The following is a 25,398-nucleotide window of genomic DNA, read 5'->3' as shown; positions in this document are numbered from 1 at the left end:
GCAAACAGTTTTAATCTGCTAGGAAGTTTCAATCAGGCAGACTACGCCTCAGGGTCATCCGCTGCCACAGACTTATTTTCTGAACAGGCAATATCCATTGTGTCTGAGGGTCTGGCAAGATCTAGGTACTCAGCGGATTCCAGATCTTCACCTTATCCTCAGACACAGACACAGATCTTGTAGGCAGTGGTGGTGTGGGGGTCTTCTTTCTGGATTTCTCTCACTGATCCTTGGGTTTCTCTGGCTGGGAGGGGTTCAGCAATTCAGTCTCCGGGACTGAGGATGATCATGAAGCCCTACGACCAGCTGCTTTTGGGCACTTCAGCCACTGGTGGGTGTCATATTTCCCACTAGCAGAAACCTGGGAAGGGAGTGACCCAAGGGACCCCTTTCTAGTGAAAGGAGCAGAAGAAGACTTACTCTTCTCTGGCTGAGAAGTGGGGACCGGTGTCCCCGATGGTCAGGGGGACAGTGCTCCTAAGGTAGGTGGTGTGGGAGCAACAGAGAGGGAAGTGCACCCCACCATGAAGGGGGCAGGTTTAGTCTTCCGGCTCTGAGAGCCGACTGGAACTCACAGAACTGATTGGGCTACAACTGTTCTTGTACCAGCGGCATAAGAGGAGGTCATAGCCACATGATGTAGGCGCTCAAATTTCCTCTGGGCTTCAGTGTAGGTCAGTCAGTTCAGGGTCTTGTATTCCGTAATTTTCCTTTCTCACTGTAAAATTGTGCACTCTGGTGGCCAAGGACAATGATACTCTCTGCAGTTTACACAGATGGGAGGTGGGGCACATGGAGTATTGGGATGGAATGTAGATCCACAATCTCGACATGTAATGCTGTAAGTACAACATGAAGACATATGGCCAAATTTCCAGCACTTAAAGCACCGCATTGGGGGAGGGATATATGGTTTGACATCACGGCAGTAGATCATCACCTTGACCTTATCGGGTAATGTGTCACCCTTGAAGGCCAAGATGAAGGCACCGGTGGCAACCTGATTATCCCTTACAACCCATGGACGCGCCGCATGTAATGAACTCATTGCTCTAAGGTGGCACGCAGCTCGTCGTCAAACTGCAAAAGAAGGTCCCTGTGGAATATAATATCCTGGACCATATTTAAGCTCGTATAAGGCATGATGGTAACAAACACCCCCCAGCTTGTCACAAGCAAGGAATGCTCATGATTGCCGTTTTTTATCACAACTGCCCCTAATCGCATTTTGGACAAGCCCTCCACCTCCCCAAACTTGCCCTCTAAATGCTCTACAAAAAACTGAGGCTTCATCAAGACAAAGGAGTCCCCATCAGCTCTCGTACATACGAGGTACCGGGGCAAATAAGGTTCGTTGCCATCCTTAGCCTAGCGTTACTCCCAAGGTGTGGCCACAGAGGGGAGCGATTTAGGATAAAACTTTCTTACATTGTACTGAGACTTGGAATGCTTAGAGACTGCTGGTGTTTGACCACCAGCAACTGATGATGTGGTATGCTTCATCGTGCATCATCCGTCCTGATGCAACCCACTCAGACCAGGGGCCCTCCCCACGGGTACCACCCAGTCACAGCAAAGACCACCTGGCAGGATGACCATTTACAGGAGTCCTGATGCCCCAGGGTGACGGGAATCTACTCCTTGGCATACATGGGCAGTTAACGGTGCAGGCATCAGCAGAGTGATCCCAGTGCAGTCAGGGAACTACAACCAACAGGGTACATGGCGGCCCCATCACATAGGACTGCCTACTGTGCTGGACATGAGGTGCAAAGAATTCCCATTGTTGGCACAGAAAACGTCACTGCATAGTGGATGGAGGAAAATGCACCCAAGGTCAAGAAGGTGTCCTCGCTCAAGAGATGGAGGATGAGAGGGACTGCAATGCCATGACGAGAAAGTAGGCGACAGATCTCAATGCACAACATACACGATGCACCATGTAAGGCACCCTTCCCCAATTGGCTCGCTCTTTGGGAAAATTTGGAAAAATGGAGGTCACACCCTACAGGGGACCATCACATAAAGGCCAAAAGGTGTGAGAATCCTTTTAGTCGCCTCTTATGACAGGCAGGAATATCTCAGGCCTATTCTAACCCCCGGACACGCAGGATGGCCCAGAGAGGAGCTCACCCGTCTTAGGTGATTGTTCACACCTCAGGTCACACCTCCCAAGCACCTAACAGAGGAATTTGGGAAGGTAGCCGCTCAGGCAATCACCTCTCCCTGTGTCTGGCCTGTACCGGGGGCTACGTGCGAACCCCACCTGTGGACCAGGGACTGAGAATTATGTGTTACCCTGCCAACTCTTGCAAGTCAGACAAATGGGCCAGCCTTCAGTAGTGCACAAGGAGGAAGGAGAAAAAGAGGGACCTCAAATGTTGAAGCAGAGGAAGGACAGCAGAACGTGAATGAAGAAAGAAAAAAAGGAACTAAGAACCGTGGTCAAACTGTTCTGATATAAGCCACTGCAAATGCAGAACACATTCTGAAAAATACCCCAGACTTGTTCACCAAGGGAGAGGAAAAAGAATAGCAAGAGATTTCACCACAGAAGGGAAAAGATGCCACAAAGGCTGGAGCCCTCTGGTAGCCAAGCACGATCTCGCTATAGAGCGGTGAGCCCCTGGGGGTGGAGAATGTATTGCACAGGCCTTGCATCTAGGTCTATTAAAGGGATATGAGCCATGAGGCAAGGGGAGAACAGGGGTTGTGTAAGAATGGACAAGGATATTGTGTAGGTTCAGTGGGTGGCGGAACATCACAGGGAGCGGTGGAAAGGATAGTGGACTGGACATTCCTCATTTCAGGGTATGATAGGAGGTAGTCAAAATCCTAGCAGAAAATGTGTTTCTTGCACCAGTCTTAGGTGGTCAGGTGGTGGGAATTTGTGAGGTGGTTGGTCACTGGAGAGATAAAGCATGTGGGACCCCTACAAAACCCCTGCTCCCAACCCCTTGCCTTATGTCTCATATCCCTGTAATAGACCTAGATGCAAGACCTGTCCCATACATACCACCACCACCACCACCACCACCACCAACTTCTCCAGTCCGGTCACAAGCATCACCAATCCAATGAAAAGGAAGGATACCTATGAAACCATGTGATCTACAAGCTAAGCTGCAACCACTGTACTAAATGCTACATGGATCTGACGATCTGACAATCACAATCTGTCCACGTGAATGCCACTGACGAACTGTGGCCAAGAAATAACTGGACCAACCAGTTGCTGACCATGCCTACCAACAAGACATTCTTCATTTCAATTATAACTTCACAGCCTGTGCCATCTGGATCCTTCATTTCCACACAAACTATTCTGAATGTGCAGGTGGGAACTTAGCTCCAATATATCCTACATTTCTGTAACCCTCCTGGCCTCCACCTTCATTAGTCATTGTCCTTTATCCATCTACCCTCTTCCCTGTTGCAATTCCAGCAAAACACAGCCCTCCATTCCACCAATAATGCGCCCTCGCTGTTTTTTACTTATCTCCTTTTCTATTGCCCCTCTTCTCCTCCCCCCCCCCCCCCCCCCGTCCTCCATCTAACCTCCCAAATGCACCTAGCTGCTCTACCCTATCTTCACCTCTTCCCTCTATGCTCACACAAGCAGCACTTTATTGTCTCCCACCCCTACCCCGTTATCCCACCCCCACCTCCTCCTTAGCCCCACCACCTAGATCGCTTCTCCTATCATGCGATGCTGCTCGCAGTCTGGCCTTATGAGCCAGAGACTGTGTTTGTGGTTGCGTGAGTGTTTTCTGTCTAATTCTGATGAAGGCCTTTTTGGCCGAAGACTTACTTGTTTGACAATATCTGACTCAGCATATATGCTATATAGTGAGTAGCAATCCTTCCTTTTATAATATTGTCAGTAAAATATATATTAATACTTAGGGCCTAAGTAAATGAAATGGCATATTTATTCTGTAATTTAATCACTTACAATTACTTTTGTCCTTAAATATCGATTCCCCTGGCAGCCTGTCACCTTAGTTTTTATTCTACTACCTTTTTATTACAATCGATTGTTGCATTTGTCTTTATAATGAATACTGGTTTTGTTCAAATTTAAAATATCTTCGGATCTGTTAGAACAAATAAAAACCATTCAAAGTTTAGTCTTTGATAACTAATCTGATAGATAGGGTGAGGCGAAAGTACGGAAACACCCCTACAAAAGTCGATGTGTCTGAGGAATCACAATGGCGTCCAGTAGAGGCCACCTAGGACTGGTGCAAGAAACACATTCTCTGTCAGGATTATTTCAATATCTTTTGAACAACAAAAGTTAATAATAAAAGTTGACAGTTTACGGTGACTAAATATATTCACACTGAACCTCTTTATTATCAACTTTTAAATGCTTAATGGGATTTCAACAAACAATATCTCAGATGATAGTGACACACTATATATATCATCCCTGAAAGCTAAGCATCTCTATCTTTCTTATTTATCGACACTGACATCTTTTATCTCTGTCTCTTTACACAAATAATCTCCACATTCGGACAGCAAATGAACACACATCAGTATCTCCCATACTGTTATATTTGTGTTTTATTTAATGAACAGTTTATGACATTAAAAAGTGTGCTAATTTAAAAGTGGTCAATCATATGTGCTAGCAGACACCACAATTTAAGAGAGTGCCAGAAGATGCTTCTGTTACGAAGGTGTAAATAATTGTTTAAATAGTATTTAGCAATAGTCTGTAGTCATTTAACATGAGTGCACTTGTGCAAGAATACTGGCTTATTTATTTATGTACCAACTATTACTTATACTTATTGTAAATGATGTGTGTGTAACCAGAAGATTATGACATTTATTTTATTTAAATATTGTTATAATATATTAGTTTAGGGCGGGAAGTAATCATGTCTGTAGAGCTTAAAGATGATGTATTTTTGGTGGGAACAGCCTTCATCCAATGGGGAAGCAGACAGTAATGAAAAACTACAGGAGTCAAACTGCAGATGGGGTTTTCGAGTAAAGAGCTCAAGGGAGCAAATGAGGACACTTTTATGTTTGTGCTGGAAGAAGACAGACCTGCCTGTGGTAACACGTACAACTTGGATGTATAACTGATAGATTTTTGGGTATGGATTTTAACTTTTGAGTACGCTTTTATGCTAGTTCTGGAAGAAAGCAGACTTGTTTGTAGTAATGTACATGATCTGATCATCTACGTAATCAACTGTGGGTGGTGAACAGCTGTTACCATGCTTTAACTTCTGAAGGTTCTTTTACTTAAAAAGATTTTAATGTGTTCCTGAGTATGACTAACTTTTGTCACTTGGTTTAGATGACTGAGAACAGAAACACTATGAGTTACTATTCTTTGCATCTTGTGTTTAATTTGTGAATCATCATGTTGAACTCTGATGTGTTTTGAGCTGGTGTATGGTGATTACAAAATGGACTTAGTTTTCACTTATCTTTGATGACTATTTAGTTCGGGTATTTTGTTGCCATTCTCATAACGGTGTCTGTTGTGACTGACAATTCGCAATTTTTCACAAAAAAAAAAACAACTTTTATTGACGTAAGTTCACAAGGTTGATGACTGAACATACAAACGAAAGGTAACAATAACGAAAACAGTCTTCTAATTGAGGCAAACAAAATTTCACTTCTGATTTCCCACAAAGGTTCGTGGTAACACACACACACACACACACACACACACACACACACACTAGTAACAGTCCAATTCCAAGATGAAGGTGTAATCTTCAACGGTCACAGTATACGAGGTCGGCATCCGGTTTGAACTGAACTTTGGTTCTAGCCCCTATACAGCTGTCTCCAGCCAATCAAGTTTTGGTGTAGTGATACTTCCTGCAAGCTGTGGCTCGAGCTCCCCCTGCAGGAAGTAGTGGATGGAATGTCTATTTCCATTATTTTTTATGTAAATAGCCGGTGTTTACCATGATGCTTTTGGGTACGCCTTGGGCATAGACAACCTCACCCTCTGTGGTGTTATATGGGTTGTCGGCCGTCAGGGGCTACCTTGGCTCCAGTATAACACTGTCAATATAACTTCACTGCATTTGATAAAGGTATTTGCTGTCTGTATTTTAAGTGAATATCATCGGACCACTTCCCATTTATTTGATAAGTCATTTCTTGAACAAACAATATTCAAATCAATTCTGTCATCTATATCAATTACAGACATTATAACAGAATCCTAAAATGAAACTTCCTGGCAGATTAAAACTGTGTCCCCGACCGAGACTCGAACTCGGGACCTTTGCTTTTTGCAGGCAAGTGCTCTACCATCTGAGCTACCGAAGCACGACTCACGCCCGGTACTCACAGCTTGACTTCTGCCAGTATCATGTCTCCTACCTTCCAAACTTTACAGAAGCTCTCCTGCGAACCTTGCAGAACTAGCACTCCTGAAAGAAAAGATACTCCGGAGACATGGCTTAGCCAGAGCCTGGGGGATGTTTCCAGAATTAAATTTTCACTCTGCAGCGGAGTGTGCGCTGATATGAAACGTCCTGGCAGATTAAAACTCTTTCAGAAGTGCTAGTTCTGTAAGGTTCGCAGGAGAGCTTCTGTAAAGTTTGGAAGGTAGGAGACGTGATACTGGCAGAAGTAAAGCTGTGAGTACTGGGCTTGAGTCGTGCTTTGGTAGCTCAGATGGTAGAGCACTTGCCCACGAAAGGCAAAGGTCCCGAGTTTGAGTCTTGATCGGGCACACAGTTGTAATCTGCCAGGAAGTTTCATATCAGCGCACACACTGCTGCAGAGTGTAAATTTCATTCTGATAACAGAATCCTTGTTATTAAGTTATTCATTTAACCTTTGTTTTGTAACTCTGTGTATTTTTTAAATTAATAATTGCAGTCAATGCACAGCCATTTGACTGCAGAATCACAGCTACAAGTTATTATTTGCAGTGAATTAGCAGCAAGGCAGGAAAGCAAACATAAACGATCTGACCTTGTGACTTAATCCAGTTTTTTTTTTTTTTAAAGCCCAAGTATGTAAAGTATGGATAACCACAAGTAAATACACAATGGGTTTGCTCGTATGGGCTGCTGTTTGGGAGAGCAACTATTCTGCAGTAACCATTAGCTACTGTCACAATTGGTGTTTTGACATATGGAATATGAATTTTATCCCTTTAGCATTACAATTGTAATTCTAATACTTAATAATATTGTGCGATCAAGGCCACAAATCTATTACATAATAGGCAGTTTGTAGGGGGGCTCTGAAAATAAGATTTTGCAGCAGTTGCTTGCATGAGAATGAGTAGCAAACATCACGTGTGGAGAAGTCAGGCGCAGACCTTCAAGAGAGAAGGAGAAGGCTACGTAGAGCAGTACTAAGTCCAATTCTGCAGCTGCCAGCAGAAGCTGGGACCTTGTGGCAGCGCAGTTGCTGCGGCAGCCACGGCAACATGGACTACCAGCAACAACTCCGAGGCAATGGCAGTATCTACACTTTTGGTAGTAGCAGTACAGCAGATGCAGCCAATATGACCCACAAGTTAAGTACTTGCATCAGTAGCATTAACATGTGTGAAACCACAAGGTCATCATCAGTAATGGAGCTTTCACCGATTAAGAAATCACCCTGCCTGCTGGGCCAGTTAGTCCAAGATCTGAATGTGAGAACGTGACAGTATTTATAGAGACGATATTAGCGGGGCACATACTCCAAGATCAGCAAAGGGAGATGTAATTTCAGATGATTCAGTGACATTGTTAAGGGAAATTCTAACAAATTTGAGCTCTGAAATCGGGGTATTAGGTAAGAAATAGGTTCAATAAAAACAGAGATAGCTTCAGTAGAGACAAGTGTAGCAGAAAGTATAACAGCTGAGATGAAGAAAATTAAATCTGTTACAGAAGGCATAATTCATTCAAAATTAGAAGCTGTAAGGGCAGAAGCAGACAAAACATCTAAGGAGTCAACACAGTGGAAAAAAATTTTGGGGTCAAGATGGAAGAGGTACACAAAGAACTGGGCAGTGAAGCAAAAATTTGTGTGTAGAGGCAAAAATGCCCTTGAGGATATGACCAGTAACTCTTAACAATTTGTTGGGTTGAGTAGCAGATTGTGAAAAGGAAGTGCTTAAAAATATAGAACAGTCTGAATCAATATTATAAAGAAGCTGTGCAGCATGAACAGCAGTTTAAAGACAGGATGACAGAATTAAATTCTTTAGCAGCGAATCAGCTTAGTTCTGTGATAGCTGTTCCATGGCTGTTGATATACTTTCCGGGATGTGAGGTCGTGGTCCAAGAACTTTTTCTGCTCCTTATGTTTCGTCCATGACTGCGCTGGACTTCCTCAGAGGCGCTGCTCCGCTGAGTCTTACCGACTGACTGGTCGGGTGTCTGAGAGCGACTTATATATTGTGAGAAAGGGGGCGTGGTTCAGGTGACACGTGATGAGCAGTGATAATCCATAGCAAAGATAAGGTTGACTATCGATTACCACCTTGTCAAGATAAAAATTGTTAGCAATTTTGTAGAGCCACTGTCCATATATCGCTGAGTCTATATCTGCTCCTGGGTATGCCTTACAATCCAATATCTGATTTCGGAATCTCTGTCTGACCATGATGTAATCTAATTGAAATCTTCTCGTATCTCCCGGCCTTTTCCAAGTATACCTCCTCCTCTTGTGATTCTTGAACAGGGTATTCGCTATTACTAGCTGAAACTTGTTACAGAACTCAATTAGTCTTTCTCCTCTTTCATTCCTTGTCCCAAGCCCATATTCTCCTGTAACCTTTTCTTCTACTCCTTCCCCTACAACTGCATTCCAGTCGCCCATGACTATTAGATTTTCGTCCCCCTTTACATACTGCATTACCCTTTCAATATCCTCATACACTTTCTCTATCTGTTCATCTTCAGCTTGCGACGTCGGCATGTATACCTGAACTATCGTTGTCGGTGTTGGTCTGCTGTCGATTCTGATTAGAACAACCCGCTCACTGAACTGTTCACAGTAACACAACCTCTGCCCTACCTTCCTATTCATAGCGAATCCTACACCTGTTATACCATTTTCTGCTGCTGTTGATATTACCCGATACTCATCTGACCAGAAATCCTTGTCTTCCTTCCACTTCACTTCACTTCACTTCACTTCACTGACCCCTACCATATCTAGATTGAGCTTTTGCATTTCCCTTTTCAGATTTTCTAGTTTCCCTACCACATTCAAGCTTCTGACATTCCATGCCCCGACTCGTAGAACATTATACTTTCGTTGATTATTCAATCTTTTTCTCATGGTAACCTCCCCCTTGGCAGTCCCCTCCCGGAGATCCGAATGGGGGACTATTCCGGAATCTTTTGCCAATGGAGAGATCATCATGACAGTTCTTCAACTACAGGCCACATGTCCTGTGGATACACATTACGTGTCTTTAATGCAGTAGTTTCCATTGCCTTCTGCATCCTCATGTCGTTGATCATTGCTGATTCTTCCGCCTTTAGGGGCAATTTCCCACCCCTAGGACAAGAGAGTGCACTGAACCTCTATCCGCTCCTCCGCCCTCTTTGACAAGGCTGTTGGCAGAATGAGGCTGACTTCTTATGCCGGAAGTCTTCAGCCGCCAATGCTGATTATTTATCAAAATTTAGGCAGTGGCGGGGATCGAACCCGGGACCGAAGACGTTTTGATTATGAATCAAAGATGCTACCCCTAGACCACGGGTACAATGCAGGAAAGTATTGGTGCATTTATTTCTATTGATGGAAGTGAACTGATGACTTTTGATAAAAGCATGAATTATGAGTGGATGTGGAAGGACGAATGTGAAAGTAATGTGATAGATACTAGATCAGAATGCAGTGTGTTGGAGTCATCCGAGAGTAGAGAAAATGTTACAGAGACAGAGAGAGTTCTGAATTTGGTGAAAATTCAATGTATTGTGAATTCTGATGTAGTACAATGCAGTAGAGGCAATTTGTGTGTTGTATTGGAGGAGGCTGATGAAGTAATATGTGACGATCTCTACAATATATCGACAGGTGTAATAGATGTTTTAAGTAATGGATCTTCTTATTATTTGATAGATTTTATGAAATTAATTGTGGTAAAGTTTGCAGTGATTTGATGAATATAGGTAAGGACTTGTTTAAGAGAGGCGAAGTTTTAAGTTGTGTGGCTGTTGTGAGAATGTTGCAGCTACTGCTATCATTAATTCAGAGGACAGGAGCAGTAAATGTGATGCTTACAAGGATGATGAAATGATATGTTTTGAGGGCGATTTAATTCCCACGGATGAGATGGAGGCAGATCAGGAGAGTCTAAGAATGGATAATGAAAATAACAGTTATTCCGAAATTATAATGTGTACCAAAAATACGGACGAGAAAGCAAGGGTCATTGAAAATGATCTTTTGAGGGAGCAGTGCTTATAGAGGAGTGAAATTAAAAATGTGCAGCCTGTAAGTCGGGTGACTGATTTTGAAGAAAAAATAAAGTGGGCACCTCTTGAAACTAAAAATGGCTTTGCAGTGGTAATCACAAGTTTGGTTGGTAAAAGTAAAAGTTTGTTGGTGAATGAAGAAAGAGGCTTCAAATTTGAGCAATTCAGAAACTTAAAAGAGTGAGATTCAGAATATACTCCAACTGGCGAGAAAAATGCAACACTTGCAGAGTTGACCTTGTGAATGAAAAGCATGGGCTGTATTGATATAAGTGTGTTTATAAGTGTAATTTAATGGTAGTATGTGAGAATATATTAGGAGTATATTGCTTCTGTAAAGGGTAAACATGATTAATTTAACATGTATGTGAAATGTGTGGAGGCACAACTTACTGCAAGGAATGAGCTAATATTGGTTGCACAATTCTTGGTGCAAAGAGGTCGGCAGAATATAATTAATTTTGTTACTTACAAAAGAGTGAAATTTAAATCGCATTGCATGTAAGATTACAGGGAAAATTTGAAGGATTATTTAAATATGTTCACTGTAGAATTCTGGATGGGTTTCTCATGTTGTATGTGTAGCTTATCTGTAATCATTACACAAATGATTGTCAGATCATCATCACATTCACACAGCAAATGAACACAGCATCAGTACCTCCCATATTGTTATATATGTGTTTTTAAATAACGAGGAAAAGGAAAATCTACCGCTTTTCCTAGACCTCTCCAGTCCTTTTCCTTCAACCCTTCTGCCTGAAGAAGGAGCCACTGGCTCCGAAAGCTTGTCAATCAGGACAATCTTTTATGTTTGTGTTCTGCTGCCACTTGGTGAGCAGATTTTTTATCTGTCAATTTAAATAATTTTATCAATAACTGATTGTTTTCATTGTTATATCATGGAAAAAAACATGCCCGAGTTTAACTATTTGAGAAAAGTCATATTTCCATTAGTTTATACCATTAGTAAGAAGTCTTTTATCGGTAACTGAGTCCAAATGAAATTCATCTCAAAAACCCAGTCTCAATTGCACAAAAGTACCTTTCACTGTTTGTATTAGAATTGTTGCAGTACCGATGTAGAATTGTTGCATTACTGATTTATTTTATATCACTATAAATCTTTCTTCCAAATCAATAAGACAAGTTTCCTCACCTTGATAAACAGGCATAATTTTTTTTTCTTTGCTATGTTCACCTATGTAGAAAGCTTGATCAAGAAAAACTCAATAGTAGGTTGATCATAAACCTAGATCTCTGATTCTCACAATGAAAACAAATGAGTGATTGCTGAGGCTTTTGCGCAAAAGCACAGCATCATTCATTACATTTAACTCAAGTATCTCATCTTAGAGATCTCCGATATAGTTCTGGTTTGGCACATACGATAATATGATGCATCCTTAATACTTGATATGTAGAATTGTTCACTTAAATTAATTAACAAAAATGTTTTGAGCATCTAAAAACATCCAACAGCACTGTCAGGAAAGGTATTTTCGTTAACTTATCTGTCATCATCTTAAAAATCTGTGACTTAAATAAAGCTAAAAATCTACCCTCAAGTGCACATTAAAACATTAAAATATGTCTGAGCTATCTGTGACATCATCTACAAAGGAAAGATAGTAAGGTCATTATAGATGGAGCATGGGCTTGGATTTGGGAAGGACATCAGCCATAGCTTTTCAAAGAAACTTTGCTGCCATTTGCTTTACCGACTTAGGGAAGTCACAGAGTGGTTGAACAGGGATTTTTTCTCCCAAAAAAGGTAGGGAAGTAAGAGAAGATCCAGCGAACAGTGGTATGTTTTATCACTGGATTATTAAATAAGCACAAGAGTATAATGGAAATGATCTACAAACACTAGTGACAGATGCTCTAAGAGAGGAATTGTGCATTATGAAGAGGTTTAATGTAGAATTTCCGAAAGCGTACATCGCAACAAGATTCTGGCAACATATTATAGGGCACTTGAATTAATTCTTCTGTTTGCTGGACACAGCCTTACCACAGCAGTCATACTGGTTCCTGTCAGATCAACGAAATTTAGCACTGTCGGTCTTGGCTAGCACTTCAATGAGTGACTTTCTAGGTCTGCCAAGAGCTGTTGGCAAGTGGGGTGCACTCTGCCCTTCTGAGGCCAACTGAGGAGCTACTTGACTGAGCAGTAGTGGCTCCGATCATGAAAACTGACACTGGCCAGGAGAGCAGAGTACTGACCACAAACTCCTCCACTACTATTGTGCCTTCTGGGGACCTACATTAGATTTCTGGTACTACCAAGGATTTTTTCTTGGAGGGAGGACTGGTACAGAATGCACTCAGCCTCATGATAACAACTGTGGAGCTATTTGACCAGTAGTAGTGGCCCTAAAAGCCTGGCAAGTCTGAAAAATGTCTCGGAGAACAGAGTGCTAACTACACACTTCCCCCATACAGCATCTGCACGATGCCACAAGGCAGAGGATGACACAGCAGCCAGTAGGCATCCCTTGGGCTTTCACAGCCTGGACAAGGAGCTCATATAAGGTAATTTAGGGAGATTGTATCCTTTAGCAGTTACAACCTTTTCCCACTTTTTGGGCACTAATGGTTTCCGAGATTAAAAAGAAAGAGAGAGAGAGAGAGAGAGAGAGAGAGAGAGAGAGAGAGAGAGAGAGAGAGAGAGAGAGAGAGAGAGAGAGATCTGTTTCTTTTGAGATGATCCACTTGTGGAAACAATTTTTGAGCTCATTAAAAGATGTGAAGAGTTGTTCAGAAAATCTACACTGCATGGACAGAAACAAATGGTAATCAGAAAGGGTGATATCTGAAACAAATGGTAATCAGAAAGGGTGATGTCTGGTGAACACAGTGGGGTAAGACATCCCATTGAAGGCCCTCCAAGGTTTCCTTCACTCGATTTGCAACATGGTTTGCCACTGATAATGAAGCATTCACTTCGTCATGTCTCAAGCACACAGAGGATGTTTTGTCATTAAATGTATGATTCATATTGTGTGAGTGTGTTCCATAACATTCAGCATTCACTGTTTGACCCAGTTTCAGTAGCTCATGGTACACCACACTGATCAGGATGCATTTTGCCACTAACTTCAAATTGTTGCCTTTGAATCATCAAAAACAATCTCTGCATGTTGTTTCTGACACAGATTGTTCGGCATATGGTAACACTAGCAAACAATGATTTTCCACAGCGAATTTACTGAGATGAAAGCGGAAGAGTTGCACTTCCTGCAAAGGATGTTCTGTAGGTAAAAAAGTCAACATGTTCAAGGCACTAAATAGATATGTTCCACAGAAACAAAATCAAATCATTTCGTTTTTACCCCTCACGGGATAATTACTGTCCGATTGGCAACCACTGTTGTAGAGGGTGTTGGGTGTATTATTTATTGAGGGATGAAGATATTAGCAGAGGAAAAGAAAAATGGAGAACAACAACAAACCAGTGAAAACCCTGATTACTAAAATATGTTACTTGTCATATGCGTGTAGAATGTTGTTGCCTTGACTGACTTTCATCTCTCTTTCTCTCCAGTAAGTAGTTTACGAATATCATAATACTGACTTCTGCACACAGTACATGACTTAGTCTTTGAAGACAGTATCAGCTTTCTGCCCCCCACCCACATCATAATATCAAAGCATTTATTAATACCATCATTTGAAATATGACCCCTTCAAATGAGATCGGCTAAGTAGCTTTGCTTCCGTGGCAGTTGGTTGACACCCCTGCCACCTTTACAACAGCCAACCATTAAGGCAAAGGAATACTACTACAAATACTGAAAATTTAGGAAGATAAACTTACCATTGATTCCTTTAATTTCTTAACTTCATCCTCTGATGATCTATATTGTTCCAGTTCTTCCTGAATTGCCTCAGCCACAATTGGAAATGGGCTGCAACAATTAATAGATCACATTGCAATTTGCATTCAAATTCAGTAGAAACTGTGGTAGCTTCCTCATAACTATTCATTTTTGTGTCTATGTGATATCAAAATTTACAGTTTATTTATACAAACACTTAAAATTTATACTTCACTATCAAAATCAAATTAATCAAACAAAAAAAGACGGATCCCTCTCATTCTGGGATGCGAGTGACCTGTTCTTTCTTTTAACCTCCCCCAATCTATCCCTCTCACCTCTTTGAGGAAGAAACTATTGGTTCCAAAAGCTAGGATAGAGTGTCACGTTTATTTTTATGTGTACCTTACTGGCAGTATTATGTGTTTTGCCTCCTGAAGCTACGTACTGGGCATCAATTCTGTCTCATAATTTATTAAGATCATAAACAATCTGACAAAGAGTTTTAGTAATATAACCTACACTTACAGTTTGATTCATGCACAAGGACAAAGTGAAAAGTGCTACAGTAAGGTACTGATATGAAGGTTGGAACAATAACAGTGGCAACTATTTATTTACAGCTCGTACAAAATAGATACGTGTTTCAAAGTTTTACTGACCTTCAAAGTAGGCACCACCATTGTGTATAACCCATTGGAAGCCCATGTATAAGTCGTAGCAGTGCCAGTTGTGTTGACAGTGAGTGGCATGGCCTATTGCCCGACAAATTTGTAACAGTTCTGAAGCAAATGCCGTCAAGTGTTTCCTTCAGTTAAGAAACTGAGTTGAACTCACTTAAGTTAGGGGACTGCAGTAGATGGTAAAGCACTTACCAGCCCATCAGTCAAACAAATGAGTAACAGCTTGCACTGTACGTGCTTGAGCACTGTCCTGCAAAATGATGGTCAGGTCCTGCAGAAAGTGTCATCACCTCTGTCTTTGAGATGGTCGTAGGTTGTGTTCCAAAAATGAACAGCATTGTGATATACACAATGCTGGTGACTACTTTGAAGATCAGTACAACTTTGAACATGTATCTATTTTGCACGGGCTGTAAATAAATAGTTGCCATTATTAATATTGCAACCCTCATATTAACTTAATATTGTACTGGACAAGCAGTTATTAAGGTGTATTAAATAGCTGACACCAAAAGCACACAAATGATTAAATATATTGTACATGTAGAATTAACTGCCTGAAAGCTTTATGCAAGATGGGCACCATATCTGATGAATGTCCACTACAGACCAATTTGAAAATAAATTTCTTCATCATTGTTCAAGGCCACTTTTTAAAAGAATCTAACTGATTTGTGCCCAGATTTGTTAATATGGACGAAGGCATGGGTTCACCACTTTATGAGAGAAATAAAGTAACAGTCAAATCAGTGGGCCCTACAACAACAAAAAACTGTTTTTGATTACATTCAGTGAATTGACTACATACATAATACTTTCTGGGATTAAAAAGAGGGGTTGTTCTCACTGATTGCCTGCTCGCTGGTGAATCTATAACTGGTGATAAAAATATGCCAGTTTTTTGGTAACTGCATGGAAAAATAATGAGAGTACAATACTAGATTGCGAAAGAAACAAGGAAAAAAAAAAATCCTTTGTCCTACGGTGTTTCACCAATGATATGGGATCTCAAAACAGAACAATGTTTTCATCGCAAGAATGGACTTTCAAAATAGGAAAAGGGATGTAACTTTAGTGTGAATTGTTGAAACATCCTCCAAATTCACTATTTTTAACACCCTCAGACTTGTCACCTATTTCTACATCTACAAAAATTTAAGGGTGGAAATTTTTTTAATGTCAAATGAAGAGATATGCCAGCCAGAAGATTAGCACTTTGCAGTTCCTGTAGAATCACACTTCAGAAATGGAATCCATTCATTGGACAAATATTGGGTTAAGTACAGTGCTCTGATACAGAATTATCTTTAACGATTTGGAGACCAAGCATAGTGCAACTTGGGCCACAACACTGTGTAAAAGGCCCACGTCCAAGTATGTCTCAGATCACAATGACGCACGCACCACCTATCACTTGAAAAGTGGAGTAGGTTTGTTACCTGTTCCTTGACAGGTGCTGCCCACTGTAGTTAGTTTACAGAATTACTTCAATAACAGGAGTAATGAATGTAACAGATGCTATCACAACTAAACCACCCTTGTGCATTTGCACTTGCGTGAGGTTTGTTCACATTATTATTAGGATTTGATGTTTTCTGTAATTCTGCTACAAATATGTTATGTTTGTTGAGTGGGTAATGAATTTTGGAAACACTATTCCTACCACTAGCATGAAGCAGCATCAAATACAGGTTTGGGATTTTTTCTCAGAGAAGACAAAACAATCTACTGGCACAGTAAACAGGAAAGAAATATGTTGGTACTGATCCCATTTCACCCAACCTCTCCATATGCCAGATTGTTTTAGACCTTTCATAGAAAAAAAAAAAAGAAATTGTGTGTGAAATTGCTCATAACTCACTTCAAACATATTTTAAAGGATATTTATATTATATCACCATTACTGTAAAATTTATAATCTATCACAGAAACAAATTAAATATTTATAACCTATCACTGAACTAAAATAAAGATGAAAACTAAGTCTTGACACTTGGTCTTTCTCGTGTCTATTTCCCTTTAAGATATTTCAAATGAAGATATTCCAGTAACATTTTAAGTAACGACATACCTTGACTTAAAATTCTGTAAGGAGCTGGAATTTGAAATGTTAAGAAATGGATTTTTCACTTAAAAAGCAACCTATCACCACCTAGGTAAGAAATTTTCTCCTTGCCTTGCCATCTTTATTTGGTTGTCACCTCATTTTGAATCCTTGTTTTGTTTGTAAATAATAGCTGTAGGGTGTTATAATTGCTTCATTTATTTATATATTATGATTATTTGTGACTGCAACCTTTATCCTGGGTTCTTAATTACAGGATGATTAGTGATTCTCTTGCATGCACTTCTCCATTCAAGGCATAGGAACAACATATATATTTTCAGGTAATTATGCAATTTCATATTTCTGTTACTAGTGGTGAGTAAGGTACTATTTGCTTAGTTTTAAACTGAATTATCTTAACTGAACTTAGGTAACACAGACATTTTGTTTTTTTCAATAACTGTAAAATTTTACCATGAGTGATAAGTGTGGGCTCTATTGTAGGTTTGTGAGAAGTGGTATTTATTCAGAGTATTTTCACTGGGGGGAGGGGGGGGGGGGGAAGCTGTGGGGAAGCCAGTGGGCATTCTAACGAGATCCTCTCCTGGGAATGCAGACTCTGTAGTAGAAATAAGTTGATAGAGGAGCAGGAGCATAAGATCTGTGGCCTCCAGGTGCAGTTACAAGAAATACAGGAGGAACTAGATAGATCGAGGAGTGTGAAGGGTACTGGGGAATGGGAACTGACAGTTGGCAAGAAGGCAGCTAGAAGGAGGAGGTATTCAGACAGTTGTACTTTGCATATATGCAATAGATTTGACCAACTGTCAAAGATGAGTGATGAGGAGCCTCTTGTAGCTGTAGGTGTAGGTGTCCTCAGCAGTTAGGAGGCCTAAGTCAGTTGCAAAGTCTAACAGAAAGAAGAAGGTTCTGCTGCTAGGTAGTTCACACGGTAGAAACATAGGCCAGCAGTTGCAGGAAGTGTTGGAGAGTGAGTACCAGGTCACCAGCATCATGAAACCTAGTGCAGGGTTGGCTCAGGTGACTGACAGCATAGGGGAGTTAAGTAGGAATTTTGCGAAGGAGGTTCAGGTAGTGATAGTGGGCAGAGCAGAGAGTAGTCTTCACAGGGACAGGGAATGTGGTGTAGGTGGCGACCTGGTAACAATCGCTAGTCAAACTAATGTGTATCTTTTGCAACTGTGGCATCGTATGATCAGCCTCATTTTAATGCAGCTGTTAAGCACGTTAACGTGGGGCTAGAGAAGGCACTGATGGCAGAAGGTATGGGTCACATTGCAGTGATGCTAGCTGAGTCCATCAGTAGATCGGGTTTTACTAGGCATGGCCTTGCACCTCAATAGGTATGGGTAGGGGAGGCTGGCAAAGCTTATAGGTGACAGTGTAGTGGGTGTTGTTGTTGTTGTTGTTGTTGGTGGTGGTGGTGGTGGTGGTGGGATCACTCATGGAAAAAAAGCTGGCAGTAGTTGGCATTAGAGCTGCACATTATTTTAGAATGAAGTCAGGTATACCTGTTTAAAGGAAGTCCCTCTAACTAAGGAATCACCTTAAGAGGACGTCATGTTTCCAAGTAGAACAGGCATTAGCATACTTCATCAAAATGTAAGTGGTATTAGAAATAAAGTTAGTAAACTGCTTATAAATTTGACTCTGAAATTATTGGTATATAGGAGAACCACAAATATGAATATTAATAGTCAAATTAAATCGGGTGATGTTGAGGGAATTAGATTAGGAAATGAGACACTTAAAGTAGTAAAGGAGTTTTGCTATTTAGGAAGTAAAATAACTGATGATGGTCGAAGTAGAGAGGATATAAAATGTAGACTGGCAATGGCAAGGAAAGCATTTCTAGAGAAGAGAAATTTGTTAACATCGAGTATAGATTTAAATGTCTGGGAGTAGATTCTGAAAGTATTTGTATGGAGTGTGGCCATGTATGGAAGTGAAACATGGACAATAAATAGTTTAGACAAGAAGAGAATAGAAGCTTTCGAAATGTGGTGCTACAGAAGAATACGGAAGATAAGGTGGATAGATCACGTAACTAATGAGGAGGTATTGAATAGGATTGGGGAGAAGAGAAGTTTGTGGCACAACTTGACTAGAAGAAGGGATCGGTTGGTAGGACATGTTTTGAGGCATCAAGGGATCACAAATTTAGCATTGGAGGGCAGTGTGGAGGGTAAAAATCGTAGAGGGAGACCGAGAGATGAGTACACTAAGCAGATTCAGAAGGATGTAGGTTGTAGTAGGTACTGGGAGATGAAGCAGCTTGCACAGGATAGAGTAGCATGGAGAGCTGCATCAAACCAGTCTCAGGACTGAAGACAACAACAACAACAACAACAACAGGAGAACCACTTAAATAATTTGATAATTCAGAGGCTTCCTTTGCCAGGATACTGATTAGCATGGTCATGTACGTAAAAAACAGTATTCCATTTGATTCCATAGACGTATCACAGCACTGCACTATACTGTACAGATGTTTGAATGTTGTGTAGGGGCAGTTGAATTTAGTGAAACTAAACTTCTACTTTTTGTTATTTATAGGTCCCCTAACTCTGACTTCAGAGCATTTCGCTCAAGCTAGAGAGGGAGCCTCAGTCACTTTATAGGAAGTACCAGAAATTAGTTATATGTGGTGACTTCAATATTAATTTTGTATACAATTGTGCAGGAAAAAGGATGTTGCTAAATCTCCTAAATTCATATGATCTGATGCAGACGGTGTTTTTTTCCAACTAGGGTGCAGGTGAGCAGAGCAGTAGCACAGCCATAGACAATATTTTTATTCATTCTTGATTACTAGATGGGCATTCTGTTAGTAAAAAGAGCGAATGGCCTTTCAGACCATGATGCATGAATATTAAAAGGCTTTTGTACTCAAACAAATGTCACATATAATTACAAATTATGTAGGAAAGTTAATCCAACAGCAATTGAGTGTTTTTTAAACCTTGTCAAGGAAGAAGAGTGGCAGGATGTTTATAGTGCCGGTAACATAGATAACAAATATAATGCTTTCCCTAACACATTTCTCATGCTCTTTGCCGGTTGCTTTCCATTAGAACATTCTAAATGGAGTACTAGCAGTAAAAGGAAGCCTGAGTGGCTGACTAGTGGGATAAGGATACCTTGTGGAACAAAGCAGGAATTATATCAAAATGTTAGAAGTAAACACAACCAAGCTATTACAAACAGTACTGTAAGATGCTTTACATAGTTGTTAGGAAGGTAAATAGTATGTGGTACACAAATAGAATACCTAATTGACAGGATAAAATTAAATCCATATGGTCAGTTGGGAAGGAAGTGTATGGTCAGCAGCACAAGGTCGACGATATAAAGTCAGTTTGTAGAAAAAATATTTCTGTTACTGATAAATCAGATATATATATACAGTATTTAACAATCATTTTCTGAGCACTGGTGATGAATTAAATAAAAAAATAAAAACTTAGTTTCTACAGGGAATCATATAACTCTCTTAGGAAATGCCTTTCCGAGATTGATGTCTGAAATACTCCTCTGTGATACAGACAATGGGGAGATTGAGTCAATAATTAAATCACTGAAGATAAGGACTCTCATGGATATGATGGACTGCTAGCAGAATATTTAAGTAATGCGCTACACACATGTTAACCCTGTAATTTTTCCTTTAGGAATGGTCAGGTTCCTGAATGATTCAAGTACTCTGTAGTAAAGCTGATTTATAAAAAAGGAGAAAGGGATAATTTACACAATTTTAGACCTATTTCTATGTCATCAGTGTTTGCTAATGTTATTGAAAAGGCTGTGTATTTAAGTATAATAATCATTTCATATCAAACGATTTGCTATCAAATGTAAAGTTCAGTTTTAGAAGTCGTTTAACAACTGAATATACTATAATCTCTTTTCTCTGTGAGGTACTGGATGGGTCAAACAAAAGGTTTCAAATGCTACGCATACTTTTTATTTAACTAAGGCATTTGATTCTGTTGATCACAAAATATTGCTCCAGAAGTTGGACCATTACGAAATACGGGGAGTAGCTCACAATTGGTTCACCTCTTACTTTAACAGCAGACAGCAAAAGGTCATTATTTACAGTATTGAGAATGGCTGTGATGTGGGGTTTGAGTGGGGTACAGTCAAATGGGGGGTGTGCCAGGGATTAGTGTTGAGGCCACTCCTGTTCCTTATTCATAAAGGATGTTGTGTGCGACATTGACTCAGTTTCAAATAGTGCAGTTCATGACGTAAGTTCATGGCTTGCAAAAAATAAACTAATGATAAATCAGAGTAAGGGTCAGCTTTTACAGTTTTTAGCACACAATTCAACAAAACCCGACATTATAATTTCACAGAATGGGCATATGATTAGTGAAACTGAACAGTTCAAATTTCTAGGTGTTCAGATAAATAGTAAATTGCCATGGACAGCCCACATTCATGATCTTGTTCCAAGACTTAATGCTGCCATTTTTACTATTCAAACACTATCTGAGATAAGCGATCGTTCGACACAAAAATTAGCCCACTTAGCTTATTTTCATTCGCTTATGCCATATGGAATTATATTCTGGGGTAACTCTTCCTGTTCTAAAAGCATATTTTTGGCTCAGAAACGGGTGGTTCGGGCAATAAGTGTTGTTAAGATCACAAACTTGTCAACCCCTGTTCACGAGTATGGGTATTTTCACACTGGCCTCTCAATATGTATATTATTTACTGTTTTTTTTTGTTAACAATATCAGCTTATTCCCAAGAATAAGCAGCTTTCACTCAGTTAATACTCGACAGTAATCCAACCTGCATTTGGATCAGACTTCCATAGCTCTTATGCAGAAAGGTGTGTAGCATACTGTTGCATTCATTTTCAATAAGCTATCACAAGAATTCAAAAATCTTAGCAGTAATCTATGCACTCTCAAGTCGGAGCTGAAGAGTTTCCCCATGTGTCACTCCCTCTATTCTATAGAGGAGTTCCTTGAAAATTACGCTGATTCTTGCGATATATTGTTGATTGCGCTTACTTACACTTATGGCTTGATATTTTTGGGTTCATGAACATTTTATTTTTACCTGTTATTACTTTTATGTTGTAATTTTATGTACTGACACGTTCCATGACTTTGGAGTTTGCTCCTCAATTTGGTCCTATGGAATTTGACATGTAAATAAAATAAAAAAATTCAAGTCAGCTAGCAAAATAATTATATTATGAATTACTATCAGTCAAAGTGAAACAGGTGGATCAGAGAAAAATTATGATGAAGATCAGATTTCACTATGCTGAAACTACTACAACATAACACTCATCATTATATTTTAATTAGAAATTATATAGTGACCACAAACAAGACGAGGAATGACTACAGGATCTGTGCAGCCCTCAACTCACCAAAGCATCAACAGCGAGCCATCAGTGAGTAAACAGGTGGGCAACAACAAGAGAAATATGAGCAACAGAAATTGTATGGCGAAATATAGGTCCAACAAGTGAACCAATATAAAAAAACCTAAGACATAACAAATCCAGAACCAAACAATGATGCAGAGAGAGAGTAATTCAATAGCACAGTGAAATCCCAACTGACTGACTGAGCAACTGCACTCCTGGCTTTAAAGGAGACCCACAAGCACTGATAGGCAGGCAGGACAGGCGTGTCTCCATAGCCAGTGCTGCAGATGACAGGAGTTCAAGCTGTTAGCGCTAAATTATTTGACTTTCTAAGTTTGAGAATTTTTTATGACATTGAAAAATAATGTATTTTCCTATAAGAAAAGATTATATAAATTTTTGGCCTGGTTTGGGTGTAGTTATAGTGGTGTCCACATGACAAGGCAGGGCATGTGGTGATGTGCAATGGCAAGGGACAGCATACAATGTGATACTACAGTCAAAATAGTCAGTCCACCATGTCTTTGGTGTGTCTCTTGGGATGTGGTTACAAGGTGTAACATTGATTTTCATGATAGTTTATGTATGGTGACAGTATTTTTCCACTGTACTGTTTGTCTAGGGTGGCATAAAGCAACAAGGCAAATACACTTTAAGGGAAAAAAAAAAAACACATTAAGGGATTATGTGAATGGGACAGAAATTGGAAGATGTGATGTAGATGTACAAGCAAACAAATGATTTCAATTTCAGAACAATTGGATGAATTATTCAAGAGAAAGCCCTTCACAAATTGAGCACATCAATAACATGTTGGTCCACCTCTAGCCCTGATGCAAGCAGTTATTCGGGTTGGCACTGATTGATAGAGTTGTTGGATGTCCTACTGTAGATTGTTGTGCCAAATTCTGTTCTACTGTTGTGTTAGATCATCAAAATCCTAAATGGTCAGAGGGTCCTCCCCATAATGCTCCAAATGTTCAACTGGGGAGAGATCCAGTGATCTTGCTGGTGTAAATAGGGTTTGGCAAGCATAAGATAATCAGCAAAAACTTTTGCCATGTGGCACGCAGGCATTATCTTGCTGAAATGTAAGTCCAAGATGGCTTGCAACGAAGGACAACAAAATGGGGTGTAGAATATCGTCAACGTACCGCTGTGCTGTAAGTGTGCCATAGATGACAACCAAAGGGGTCCTGCTATGAAAAGAAATGGTATTCCAGGCCGTCAGTCTTGTTTGTCAGGCTGTATGGCGAGCATCAGTTAGGTTGGTATGCCACTACTATCTGGGGTATCTCTAGACATATCTTCCCAGTCATCAAGGCTAAATTCAAAGCAGCACTCATCAATGAACACAATCCTACTCCAGTCAACGAGACTCCAAGGCAAAGATGTGTCTGGAGATGCCCCGGACAGTGGCAGGATATCAAACTGCCTGCTGTCTGCAATAGAGTCCGACAACCAGGAGCAATAGTCTGGGGTGCCATTTCTTTTCATAAAAGGACCTCTTTTGGTTGTCATCTTCAGCGTCCTTACAGCACAATGGTACATCAATGGTATTCCTTACCCGATTTTGTTGCCCTTCATGGCAAGCCATCCTGAGCTTACATTTCACCAAGATAATGCCCGGCCCAACATGGAGAGAGTTTGTACTGCTTGTCTTCGTTCTTGCCAAACCCTACCTTAGCCAACAATGTCACCAAATCTCTCTCCAAATGAGAATGTTAGGAGTATTATGGGCAGGAGCCTCCAACTATCTTGGGATTTCAGAGATCTGACATACCAACTGGAGAGAATTGGCGTGATAGCCCTCACCTCAGGAGGACATTCAACAACTCTCTCAATGCCAAGACGAAGGTGGACCATGCATTATTGAGTTGCTCAATCAGTGACATTTTTTCACTTGAATAAATCATTCAATTTTTCTGAAACAGTAATCATTTATTTGCCTGTACATGCACTTGGACAATTAGTTCATGGTATGTCACATTTTCTGTTTTAGAGTGCATTATCTTAAGGAACAACATCAACAGCTTTCCTTGGGAGAGTCAGATGCAGAAAAAGTGGCCTAATGTGACACTTACCCTAGCATTGCTGATTACCATGGTAGACAATAGCTGATGAGTGTGGCATGGGACAAATACAAGAAAGCTCACTAGTAAAGCCAGTTTGTGTTATCCATTTACCTCTGTGCAGAACACTTCCTGCATCCGCATTCTTACTTGCACAGAATTTTAACTCCAGATCAAAGATTTCTGTCTACTCTCATCCTCACTACAGAGTGATCCCTTTCAACCTGGGGTGAGTGTCCTGCTCTTCCTTCTTAACATTTCTCAACCTATACCTCCCTCCTGAAAGAAATACAGTTAAATTTTGTCAGACTACCCATTTGAAACTGTTATTTATTTTCAAACACCTAACATTCATGAATGCATCAAAATCACTATCACTGTGAGTAGCACTCCATTATCCTCTCCACCACCAAGAAAGATGATAACAGCAACAATCTGTAATCGTGGGTGCTGCAACATCCCCCCTCCCCTCCCCTCCACAGCTTTTGTTTTGTTTAGAAAGTGCATGCATCTGCAGAATACGTCAGCACATAATAATTATCCTGTGTACTGGCTTGCAAAACCTATTCCCATCACTGTCAAAACATCAATTTATTCTGAGATACAATGGAAGAAATTACTACAGAAGATGTCTTCACTAAATGGGGCCAATACAAGAATAGGATGTACCCGAAGAACTGCTTACAAGTCTGTCAGAGCATGAGAAACACAATCTCCCATATTTACATGATTACTCAGGGCAGACCTCAAAACACATTCAGAAAACAAACTGAGTTGCAGATGTTACATAAGATTTCAAGGGATAAAATAAAGGAGATTTTTGATTGCAAATGAGGGTCATCAGCCTGTACTAAACAATACTGTTAACTTTGCTAAGTGGCATCAAGAATCTATGAAAATACCAATCAAAACAAATATCTGGAGACGTGATG

General features: G+C 40.3%; 1 protein-coding gene and 1 non-coding gene across 2 annotated transcripts in view; both read right to left on the bottom strand.

Moving 5' to 3' along the window:
* The window catches only part of LOC126278992 (protein sly1 homolog), a 170,881-nt gene that overhangs the window by 63,572 nt on the left and 81,911 nt on the right, over nucleotides 1-25,398 (bottom strand). Inside the window, exon 8 of the mRNA XM_049979306.1 lies at nucleotides 14,248-14,338. Within this exon, the coding sequence (XP_049835263.1) occupies nucleotides 14,248-14,338 (91 nt within the window). The remainder of the gene's footprint in view (nucleotides 1-14,247; nucleotides 14,339-25,398) is intronic.
* Nucleotides 6,241-6,315, bottom strand: Trnac-gca (transfer RNA cysteine (anticodon GCA)). Its single transcript has one exon. It is a non-coding gene; the product is annotated as a tRNA-Cys (tRNA).

This window comes from Schistocerca gregaria, chromosome 6, assembly GCF_023897955.1.
Source record: "Schistocerca gregaria isolate iqSchGreg1 chromosome 6, iqSchGreg1.2, whole genome shotgun sequence".
Lineage (NCBI taxonomy): Eukaryota > Metazoa > Arthropoda > Insecta > Orthoptera > Acrididae > Schistocerca > Schistocerca gregaria.
Note: the sequence above shows the minus strand (reverse complement) of the source record. Positions and strands in the feature narration are given on the sequence as shown.